This window comes from Lingula anatina, chromosome 9 (assembly GCF_051362555.1).
Source record: "Lingula anatina isolate TDL-2025a chromosome 9, LinAna3.0, whole genome shotgun sequence".
Classification (NCBI taxonomy): Eukaryota; Metazoa; Brachiopoda; class Lingulata; order Lingulida; family Lingulidae; genus Lingula; species Lingula anatina.
In genome coordinates, this window is record NC_141775.1 from 9,219,958 (window position 1) to 9,232,282 (window position 12,325).

The 12,325-nt window shown below is 37.8% G+C and overlaps 1 protein-coding gene across 4 annotated transcripts in view; it reads left to right on the forward strand.

Moving 5' to 3' along the window:
- Positions 1 to 12,325, forward strand: part of LOC106177443 (uncharacterized) — a 52,925-nt gene that overhangs the window by 35,296 nt on the left and 5,304 nt on the right. For 3 of the 4 annotated variants that reach the window (XM_013560244.2, XM_086996119.1, XM_013560403.2), the window contains one exon: positions 1,626 to 5,990. In XM_013560244.2, coding sequence (XP_013415698.2) covers positions 1,626 to 2,867 — 1,242 coding nt within the window. In that variant the 3' untranslated portion in view covers positions 2,868 to 5,990. Of the gene's footprint in view, positions 1 to 1,625; positions 5,991 to 11,552; positions 11,776 to 12,325 lie in introns of those variants that run through there. The other variant, XM_013560327.2, reaches the window with a different exon arrangement.

The window sequence follows — 12,325 nt, forward strand, 5'->3', positions numbered from 1 at the left end:
GCAGACCTTTCCATAAGACTTAATTAACCATATCATGGAGTTTTGTATGAAATAAAAAAGAAAAGAGGAAATCATGGTATGGATGATTAGTGAATGTGTCTGTTGTAACTCTTTGTTGCTTCAGCCAGCATCTTCAACCAACCCACATGCGTCCCTTGTCTGTTTTTGTTGAAAAATGAATAAAACACGCTAGTAGGTATTTTAATTTTAGTCAGCTGGTTATGACATTTATGCAGTTCTTTTATTTGTCAGTCTTTTTAGGGCTTGGTATTATGTTTCTTTACTTTGATTTGATTTGATATGATTAAACTTTTCTTTCTGTTGGTATTTTATTATTTCGGTTATTCTCTTTCTCTTTTCTCTCTTAATAAAACGCCAGGAGACATTAGGTAGCACGGTTTAATATATTAACTCACTTTGATTATTAGCAGTTATATACTATATTAACTAAGAGGGGAAAGAGAGAGAGAGAACATAAAACTTAATTCTAGATTATTGATAAAGCCCTACCCTGTTTAATCTAAACAGGTCGTCCTTGTATTATTTACACAAATAAATATCTGGGAAGTCTTTTCCATACTGTATTTAAATATTAATGTAGAAATTACCACAAAAAGTATAACAGGTCATCCCAATGCCACACAAATCCAAAACCATTCACCCTTCAAAATTTTAAGTCAGACTGATGATGGATAGGACCTAAACCAGTGGAGAAACCAAATCCATTCATCCTTCATTGCCTGATGGTAAATAAATGGAGAACCTAAAAAAAATTTTCATTTATTGATATCTGTGTCCCATTGCCCTGATATATTATTTATGAAGGGAATGTAGGGATGGAAGCAGGGAGTTGAGTCAAGTCACATATGTGGTCTACGTGGGAGACATTGGGTTGGAGTGCAGAGATGTGTGCAAAGTTCCCCTTCATTTTCTGAGCATGGCACTACTGGTTTACTTCAAAATATTCATCCAAATTTTGACTTATTATCCTTTATTCAACACTTGACTTTATGTGGTGGTGTTTGAGAGAAGAAACTATTTGTTTCTATTTTTCTGTTGTTGTTGTTATTATTATATTCACATATATTTTATTACATTTCTTGTTTTTATGTCACTAAACCCTTTTATATTGAAAAAAAAAAGGAAAATGATGAAAAAGGAACACATTTCTTTGAGATCAAATCGCATGGTGGATTGTTGCCCTGACAACAGTGGAAAAGTAAGTTACCGTCGTTCTTCACCCTTGCAGCTCCATGGAAACGCAATGTCGACCCTGTGTAACAGAAGATATTATAATTGAAGGCGGTGCTGTGGTCATGTGACTGTCAGGTGTTTGCCATGTGTTACCGTGTCGACCTCCCGTTACCATGGAGCGCGCAAGATGTGTGGAGATCTCAGCCAGTCAGTGATTCTAATGTCTTAAGGTCTGGTTAACTTCAGATGCCCATGAAAGCCGAGGAAAATGATCCAGAAGAAGAAAGTGAAGATCAACAGAGACGTTTGGCTTATTTTCAGATCCAGACGGAATGTGGGATCACTGAGGCCTGTTGCGGAGAAATGCTCTTTTTGTAAATGTGAACAAACACTGCACTGTATTTGAATGCCCTGTCTTTGTTCTATTGCAGATGTTTGAGTCCAAATCCGACATGCTCGTTCATTGTCAACGAGTGCATAAGCAGGACCCCAAGCCTTACAAATGTAACACCTGCGGCAAGAGCTTCGCAAACTCTTCGTATTTGTCGCAACACAACAGGATCCACGCTGGGATCAAGCCGTACAAGTGCGAGATCTGCGAACGCCGCTTCACGCAGTTGTCCCATCTCCAGCAGCACATGCGTACCCACACAGGCGAGAAACCGTACAAGTGCTCGCACAATGGCTGCGGGAAGGCTTTCACCCAGCTGGCCAACCTACAACAGCATTCACGCTCGCACATGACCGACAAGCCTTTTAGGTGCAACTCGTGCTACAAGTGTTACTCATCGGAAGAAGAGTTGCGGGAGCACATCCCCAAGCATTCGGACACGAAGCACCTGAAGACGCACATTTGCAACGTCTGTGGAAAGTCGTACACACAGGAAACTTATCTGGCACGTCACATGACCAAGCACGCCCTTAACAATAACAACAACAATAACAACGGCCCCAACAAGCCGGCGCCAACGCCCAACAATGATCTAAGCCCCGTGGAAAGCAACCACAGCAGTAGCAATACGAAAACTTACACTAATCACCAATTTGGCAACAACAACCACCACGAGATCAAGCAGAATGGGGACCTGAGCGGGGGAAAGTACAGTATGCATCATAATAACAACAATAACAACCCATACGACAAGCTGAGGCTGCAGATCAAGCAAGAAGACCTCAGCTGTCTCTATCCCGGTGAGGACCTGCGCAAGCCAAAGATGTCCAACTACGACATGAACATGCTGGACACCATGTGTATGTACCTGGGCTCCAAGTCCCCTCCCGGGCAGCGTAGTCCACCAACCCCCAACCATCATGGCGGGTCTCCCCCAGCGGCAGTGACCAAGACGTCGTCGTCTGCGTTCATGTCCTTCTCGCAGCCCAACTCCACCATGATGTCCCCGACGCTGCCGTCAAACCTGTCCAACTTTCCATTCCTTCCCAGTAATACTCTGAACCATCCCTCCAGTCCCCACCTCTCCTCCATCACCTCGCAGAGGTACTTCCCCTACGAGCCCATCAGCTTTCGCAAAGATCACGTCAACATGGACAAGACCCTCCCCAGCAGCCGCGAGGGCGCCATGATCGCCAACAGCTTGTTGAGCCTTCAGCATATCAAGAATTACTCCTCACATCAGATGTACGCCCAGGGAGTGCCCCATGGAGGCATGAACTGAAGTTGGGACAGGGGTGGAGGTTGTTGCTCTACAGGGTACATCAGCATCAGGATGACACACTTTTGTTTATAAACTACTCTATCAGCCTGTGAACTGCATCCTTTGTATTTAGGATATGACTCTGAGGACTGTTTGAAAGATACTCTAGTTTTCTGAGAACAATAAGAACTAGAAAGCGATAGTTGAGCTAAGACTGGTTATTGATTGAGTTGGTGATGTGGAAAAAGGTCGGAACCTGCCAGACAGACTTTGAAAAAGACCGAAATCTGAGCCATAGTCAGAACATTGAAGGAATGTAATTTTTGAAAAATTAAAGTGACTGCAAGAATCATAAATATAAACAAAGTTCAAAGGTCTTTTGTGGAAAAAAAGTTTTAAAGACCATGAGTAGCCGTAGGAAGATCTGGAGATGTCCGTAGGAAGATTTGGAGATGTCGGGGGAGTATCTTTTAACTGTCAAAGCTGGTCAAGTTCCTGCCAAACAACACATACTGGCAGCTGTTGGGCAAGTGACATCAGAGGAAGTAGTTTATTTGTTCACCTGTGCTGAAATCAGACTGCAACTGAAAAAAAATATATAACAAGAACGTATTGTACTCCATGACAATTCTGTGCCGAAGAGGAGCAGTTTAAATAGAGGTGTAAGAAGTCATTTTATTGAACAGTAATAATCTGAAAAACTGATGTGGTGACAAAGCCGTGCTTAACACGAGCAGGTTACAATGAACACGACAAGTTCAGCCATTCTGAACATTCTGAATTAGAGCTGTATGTATAGACTTTTATATTACCCTGTATACCCATTATATATATATATACACACACACATACATATAAATATATATATATTGTCTGTACCATGGAGTACAGGGGTGCCCTAAAGTTTTTAGGGGGCATCACACTGATGTTTGCGACTGACCCAGTTTCACTGAGAGTTTGGAAATGGGCCTGACAATGACGACATATTCAGATTTTCTGAATGTAAATTATGCTTAGATATTTCATCATAAAATCTATGATGCTGGTATGTTTTTTTTTCTCCTCCCTCCTTTTTTAATCTTTAAGAGAAAAGTTGAGGGTGAGTCTGTAAAATAGGTAATAGGTAAAATAGGTAAAATAGGTAAGATATATGGATGGGGGGGAAAAGACGTGGAGGCGACACAGGGGCGGCAATATCAGCACTGCTCTGACAGAATAACAAAATACGGCCAGTGCAATTGACCATGAAGTGTAGAAGCAATCTTTAAAGGCTTCCTTTTTATAATCAAAACAGAAAAATCTGTGATTTATCATGTGTTCCATTCTGTAACCATGTTATTTACCAACAGCACAAGTTCCTTTTATTTTTGTTGAAGGGATGCTTTTTTTTTTTTTTTTTTCCTTAATTAAGGTATGGTAGACAGGGAATCCTTCATTGTCACCTGCTTATTAAAAGTTAAAAATGGATTCCCTCCCCCAGGAAATAGGTTATCTTGGTCCACTTCCCCAAAGTGCCTAATGCCACTTGAAAAATTATATATTTTGCATAAAATGTCTCGCATTACAATAATTTTTGATACTAATTCTGTTCAAATTACTGTAACAGGAAGCATGTCATCCTGCTAAAGGGAAAACAAAAAAAAGACCTTCATTGCCATTGAAAGTTATCATTGACATCAAAAGTCTAAATATTTGAAAGGAAAAAAATAATTAACATGATCAAGTGGGTAACCATGGGTTTTGTGGCATTTGTTAGTTTAAAATTAACACATTCTGTTAAAGAAATGCTCCTTCATAAAGCAATTACAGATATTTTGATAGTATCGAGTTGTTTCTAGGATTGCCAATAGTAGTTATTGAAATGTTGAAATAAAAATCATCTGTTAGTAATAAGTAGCTTGGTCAAAGGGCATACCTTCCAAAGGGCCTTATTTTGACCTTGATCTGACTGGCCAGTCAGAATTGTTCTTTCATTGGCTACCACATTGCTTCACAGTAATCTAACCAATGATATTCCCTGTTGCATGTCGTTGACCATGAAGATGGCCTTTTTTTTTTTTTTTTTTTTTTGTCAGAGCAGTTCTGTAATGAGGGCCAAGTTCCAAAGTGCCAAAAAGAAACTTACGTAGATAGTTGGTATGAGTTATAAAATAATTACAAGTATTTCCTCCTGGTTGCCGACTAGGTGTGCTGCTGCTACAATGGCTACCTATTGAAATTTTATTTTATTTATTTTTTTTTTAATCAGAAAAAAAGCTCATGTTAGATATAGAATGATCTCAGTGAGTTTCAAAGAAAGTCACATGATTGCTCCTGACCAATCAAATTGAAGAAAATGTTGTAGCCATTTCTTGAGTATTAATGTTGTTCTAACACTTTCTCCCCTGTTGTTATATTTAGATTTATAGTCAGACTAATTACATATTTGACTGATGCCTTGGCTCCTCCTGGCGAGAAATGGAACATTCCAACCTTGTCGAGCATTTCTTCTTTTACACAGTAGATTATTCCATTCTCAGTCAGAGGGGTGAGAGGTTGTACAAAAGATAATATAAGGCATTAGTGGAATATAAGGTTATTATCATGGTGACCAGGGTTTTTTTAGGGAAAAAAGACCTGGATGATTTTTTATATTGACTTGAAGCATGTATTTATATGATATGCTTTAGTATATAGTTCTATACATATACATATGAATGTTTATATTATCAATGGTAAGATTGGTGATAGCTTAGTTAGATATCCCAAAGTTAGACGGATTATGCTATTAGGAAAATATCATCATAAAATTTTTGCAGGTTTGGGAGATTCTAAAACTTAAGGAAAAAAGAAAACAACTTTGTCTTTATGTTTATATCCCTTTATAAAGGGCCATTCCTGCATAATATTTTGATGGAATGATTCCTTGCATTTCCCAAAAATTAGAGCTTCATTTCTTTTTTTTTTTTTCCTGTGGGGATGGGTTCCAACGTGAACTATGCACTAGGTTAGTGATGGTTGTATATCACTTTAATTTTTTATTTATTTATTTTTATTATTATTATTTTTTTTTTAAATAGATCCCTTAACATTAGACATTCACATAGGAGCTAAACCATTTCAATTAATCGTCTGGTAGAAACTGCACACAAGGGGGGGGGGGGGGGGGGGGGGGGGGGCAACATCCTAGATCATATTTTGATTCAGAGTGGACTTTTCCATTCTCTGAACCCCTCCCGCCCCTGCCCAAACACCACCCCAATTCTCCCTTTTTCTTTCCTAATGTAATGGTTTGGCTTGTGTGGTCAAGCTGGCTATCAAAATTTCGAGTGTAGTTGGTCAAGTGTCATGAACTCTGTAAGCAGCTTGCAATCGACAGAGCCTGCACAACATGAGTGAACCAACTCATAACTGATCTGAATTCAGTCTGTCTATTGGGAACAGGGTCTTTTATTATTATTATTTTCATTTTTTTTTCATATCTTTTGTTTCTCAGCATCATGTAGTGTAAAGACTATTAATGTGATGGATCTCGGTCTAGTCCCTGTAATAGGAATTGACAAGTATTTTAAGAGATAGGAAACAAGCATATATATATATATTGCCATGGTGAAATCAACCCTAGTCTCTCTACTGTTGAGTGGGCTTTCTGAGGTCTGACTTAGTAAGTAGGTCAACTTTATACTGGAATCACCTGTACCAGTACTGCTTTCTTGGGTGTAAGGGTTCAGTAATTGATAGGTCGGATTTGCACTGGAATTGTGAGTGCAGTTTTGTAGTCTGTTTTCTATAGATATATAGATAGTTATATTATCAGTACATGCTGCAATTTTTTCAAAGTGTTGGTGCTTCACTACTTTTTATGTGCAGTAACTAGTTAAGATGGTTTTGTTTTCTTTTTTCATCAGAAATGATGTTGACTGCTTACCTTTTTAGTAAATATAGGAATATTTTGCCTCAAATCACAACAAGGAGTATTCAGTTTTTTATGATTTAATCAGCTTGCCGGACATTTTGATGCAGATAATCAACACAGTGTATATAAGCCTTGTTGGTGTTATGATTTTAATATTCTCTGCTAGGGATTTAAAAAAAAATGTTATTATGGTAATCTTTGTTTTGTATCATAAATTGGATTTAACCATGGCATTGTAGGAAGAGCTTCAAAAATCAAATTTACAATTTCAAGCACAGCTTGGTGGTTTGTGGTAGTGAGCCATTTATAATATTCATAGGTTTATGTATTTTAATATTTCATATGGATGGAAGATGTTACCAAGCACTCCTTTCTTACTGAGAATGTCACAGCCTGTCCCCATCACGCGAATAATCAAACCTTTGCATTATAAAACGTGAATAATATTGTAAAGGATTGGATATGATTGTTTATGTCAAGGTTTTTTTCTCTCTATACCAGAAAGAATTAGACTGTTATATTTTTGGTATATTTATTAAATTGGCTGAGCATTATTCCCTGATAGATAATAGATAGAGCAAGACCTTCAAAAGGCAAGAAATGTCCATGGCATATTTACTATATAGGATAGCTTAATTCAGAAACCTTTCAAAGGCTACACACAAATATGTATATTTTCTGCCAAAAGTCATTGTTTATTGAATTTTTAAATAATATATAGATATGTATGTTTATGGCAACAAAACAGCTATACTAGATATTATTTTTATTTAAGCTTTACTATAGACCTTGCCTTGTTAGCCTTTTGTAAAATTTGCTTTGGAAAAAAATCAAAAGATTAAGATAAAGAACACATGCAATAAGCTTAAAGCAAATGGTAAAATATGAATGATCTTCATTGTAAATGGGGTCATTTCTGTGCTTTGGAGTTGCATCTTTTTTTAATCGACTATCTTAAGTGCTAATTGCTTTGTTTGGTTGCATGTAATTGGCTTAATGTTGGTGAGCTTGAGCTTCAACTGCAATACTTACCTGTTTATTTTATACCTATATCTTATTCATTTTATACTTATATTCATAGTAATAATTGTTGATATTTTATTCAGCCTTTGTTTTGAATAAGGATTTTTATTACACATTTGCCACCTTGTTTTTAGTTGTTTGCAAAAGTGAATGGTAGTATAAGATTGCTAAAACCTACAGGTTTTAAATGGCCATTCTTGTACTCGCTCAAGCAAATAGTTTCAAATATTTTGCTTCTTGTGGACTTTTAGTAAAATTGCTAGTTCTTGAGAGATTGGAAAAAGGTTACAAGGTGATTGCTTGTATCCGTCATTAAAAAGATGGAGTGGTTTTTACGGTTTTGTGGCAGGCAACGGGAGCATGAGTGCTTAAAAGCAGTTGTTTCTAATTGCCTTAAGGTGCTATAGAAATAGGGAAACTCATCTTTACTACTGTTTTTATCACAATTTTTCCCTAAGATTTACCTTGTGATGACACATGCATATCATGTTACTTTGTGGGTGTTGTAACCTTGGCGGCAGCTGTGGGATAGTTTACCGTGGTGGCAGCGGCGGGATAACTTTTTAAAAAGAAGTAAGCTGCTTCCACCATTGTGTATAATTACAAGTAAAGAATCATTCTAGTTTATGACAAAATTGTTCTTGCCTTTAAGTCTTGCTAAGAAATAGCTCTTAAGAATATGATATGGTATTGGATTGAAAGTTTGAAACCTACATGTTCAACTAATTTTATGTAGACAGTCCTTAAAATATACGGTGCTTGCTGTAGATGGGCTTTTAAAAAGTCATATTTGAGTGACAAAGGGATCCAATTCTGACCCTAGTAAATGGGTGAAGAAGCTTTCACGAGTCACTCTGAGATAAAGAAGCTATAAGATTCCTGTAACATAGGGCTGGAAAACTTTTTCATACTATGCTAACTTAACAGTACAACTGAAACGCCCAGATAAAAATATATGTCACAATTATTTTTGTTATATTCAGCTTTGCTCTTGAGTGCAAAACTTTTCTTTACTCATTTACACTAAACATTTTTAGCAGTTATTAATAATAATTTCAGTTTTGCTTAAGCTTAATAGGTTCTAGGGCTGAAAGAAATTTGTGTACAAAACTTTATGTAACCCTGTATATGACAAATCTACGGCACAAAATTACGACTCAGTAGATCCGTTGATCTATGTTGTATGTTACCATGTGTTCAGTTTATTGTGAGCCAATCGCTGCATATTTGTAATGATTATTTAGCAGTATGACTATTATGCTATAAGTATACTTTTATTCATACTATTATAACTTTGATATATTATTAGTCGATTCAGTGCTCTGTCAAAGCCAACTAATGTGTTTGTGATCTGTACATCAGCACAATGACATGTGACAAAAAATTGTCATGAAATTATTTTTTATTCTTACCCACAGTGCATTTCTTCCCTGTATTTAAATCAAAAACGAATGGCACAATCCCAGAGCTCCATTTGAACATTCAGCAGTAAATTTTGTCATGTCTCTGACTGGTCAATTGTATTTTTTGATTGACTTTTTATAATATTTTTTTGGGGTTGGTGCATTTTTTCCCTTTTAAACTACCAGTACATTTCTTGTCACATCCATTTCCAGGAAATGTGGTATTCAAAGTTTGTTATTTTTCACGGAGGTAAAGGCAATTCAAAATTGTATGCTTGAAGTGCATTGGGGTCGGTAAATGTTGAAAACGGCTTTCAAAAAAGCAAACAAAAAATCGGTAGTTATTCAGTATTTATGTAGATGGAATAGCATATGCATGTTACAAGGTCACCCTGCGTTTCATAGCGTCATCGCCCATTTTACTCAAAAATGAGTACATTCTAGGTAAAAACTGGGGAAATGTTTGCTCTGAAACTCTGGGTTGCCTCAATTACCAGTTCATATAATTGTCAATTGAGAACGCACTTCGTTGATCTTAAAAACAAAAAGTAGTGCTTGACTTCATTTTGTATGACAAAATGTAAACGTGTCTAAAAGCAGCACGAACAAATGAGATGTTAAGTGGTAATTGTCTGTGGACTTGTTGTACTGTTTTGTCTTTTCCTTACGAGGAGGAACCCTGCTTTGTAATAAAATCTGAATTTCAAACAGAAGAGTGCATTGTTTTTACTTTAGACAGTTACATTGATATTTAGAGAAAAATCCATGTGAGTGTGTACTGAATCTACATGCATTTTTCCGTTGATTTTGCTATGTCTCTTCCTGGATAACCCACAGTAAACATGAGTGTAATAGAATAGACTAATACATATATATGACGAAATAGGGAAAGTTTGGACCCCGAAGAGGTCATTTTGAAATGCAGAATCTTACAAGTTTCTGTGATATATGTCGTCGTGAGATGAGGTTACTACTGGTTGAATTTTGTTTCTATTGTGGAAAACGCGGTTTGACACAATGCGATGAAATAATTATGATTTCAGAAATGTGATAACACTATAAATCGTCGCTGGTTAGAATAGGTAAAAGTACATGTTGTTGACTGAAGATCAATGAAAAAGTCCAAAATTTTCCCTGAAGTCATTTCCAAAATTTGGGTGGAGCGATCGCCCCTTTAATTTCCCGTAAGGGTGGATTTCTTGGTAAGATCAATCATGCCAACCTTGAACTGCGAACAACTTATTACAACTTATTTCCTCACTAAGTGTGAGAGGTGTCTGATCAGGTTGGTGGTCGTCTTTGATGCCAAGAGGGAACTTCCTCGCGTGCTCGCGTGCCGCAGTCACCGTGGGGCAAAGACCCTGGACCAAGCTCTTGACCCTGGCTTTGAAGTTTCAGTGGCGATTAGCCACCCTGTATTTTAAAGTTTTATTGGATACACTTCCCCTGGATCTCGACAATCCTGTACCAGGGTCACAGGCTGATTTTTCACTAGATAGTCACAGATACGTTTCTGGGTAATTCATGGCACAATTCTCGCGTTGGAGCAAAGTGCACAATAACCTGTGGCTCTGGTTCACGTAAGACTTTCAATTTACAAGAACACTAAATCTTTGCTCAGTCAAACATTGGTTGCAACCAGTTTTGAAATTTGGTACATGACCATTTTAGAGTTTGGCTCCGTCCACAACCAAGCTGATCCGCGGACTTACTGAACCGCGGATCAAATAAAGCACGAGCCAGTTGAAAGCTTGTCGCGTAATCCCGCGGGGAATCCATAAGGGAATTAAGCGGCAAATTTTAAAGTGCGTTGCGTCATATTTGATCGACGGATTAGTTAGTCCGCGGATCAACTTGGTTGTGAACAGGCCCTATGTAGGGTCTAACTGAATATTCAGTGTACCGACTGCATGATTTTGTAAATTGATTTTATAGGCCGAAAATTTCTTTTTATTTCTAATTTTTTAAAGATAAAAATTATATGTCCAGCAACTACGTTTCTGTTTTATCTGATGCAACTGGTGGCTCAAGACTTGAGTAAAGGCAAAAGAGGATTAAAAGGGACTGAAACTTTTGAAATTTTGCTTTGCGCTTGAAGGGGTGCAGTCCGCACTAACCCTCTTCCCAACCCCACCCTTCACATGACCCTGATACCTACATTTACAATTATTTGGCATACGATATGCAGGTTCGTAGCCAGGGGGTTCGGGAGGTTCGAAAGCCCCCCCCCCCTTTTTTTAGCCGGGAAAAGGTCCCCTCTTGGTATAATTTTATCTAGGTACACGGAGGTTTCATGATAAAATGTCCACTTTGTCAGAAAAGAACCCCCATTTGAAATTGCTGGCTACGAGCCTGATATATGTATATTTTTCTTGAAATTCTCAGAGATTCACGACCAAGTCCGAGGCCGTGCAGCACACCCGCAACGACCACGGGAAGGAGGAGAAACGCCACAAATGTCCCGAGTGCGTGAAGTCGTTCCCGTCGTCCCAGCAACTGGCCCAGCACATGCTGGTCCACACCAACGAGCGATCTCATCACTGCGAATACTGCGACAAGTCCTTCAAGCAGCTGTCCCATCTCCAGCAGCACCGGAGAAGACACACGGGTACGTTAAAGACCATTTCCAGAGCCTATCGTACTAACTTTGGATCGATCTATCTCCAGAGGCATTCTAACGAAAGAGCTATCAACTAAGCGGCTTAAATGTTTGTCATGCCTACTATAGTTGTTGGGGGATAATTAACTACCGTAAGGCCGAGCGTGCACGAAAGTTAATTACCCCCTAGCTGATTCGGTAGGCGTGACAGACATTTAAGCTGCTTAAGTTGATAGCAATTTAGCGTGAATCCCCATGGCATGGGAACCCAGGCTTAGTCGAAAAGTTTTCATTTATGATAGATTCACTTTTCGACTATTAAAACTGAGATCCAATGAAACTATTTTCATATTCACACACAGGTATGCTTGTGAAAATTGCAGAATGAAAATTTAACAGTTGGAAAATGAGAAAGGGGAAAGGGGATGACATTTTATTTATTTATTTATTTATTTATTTATTTATTTATTTATTTATTTCTAATTTTATATATTAATTTATGTATGCGTTTCTTTGTTTCTTCCTCTCTTTTATTTTTGTGCTCAGTAACTAGACAAAT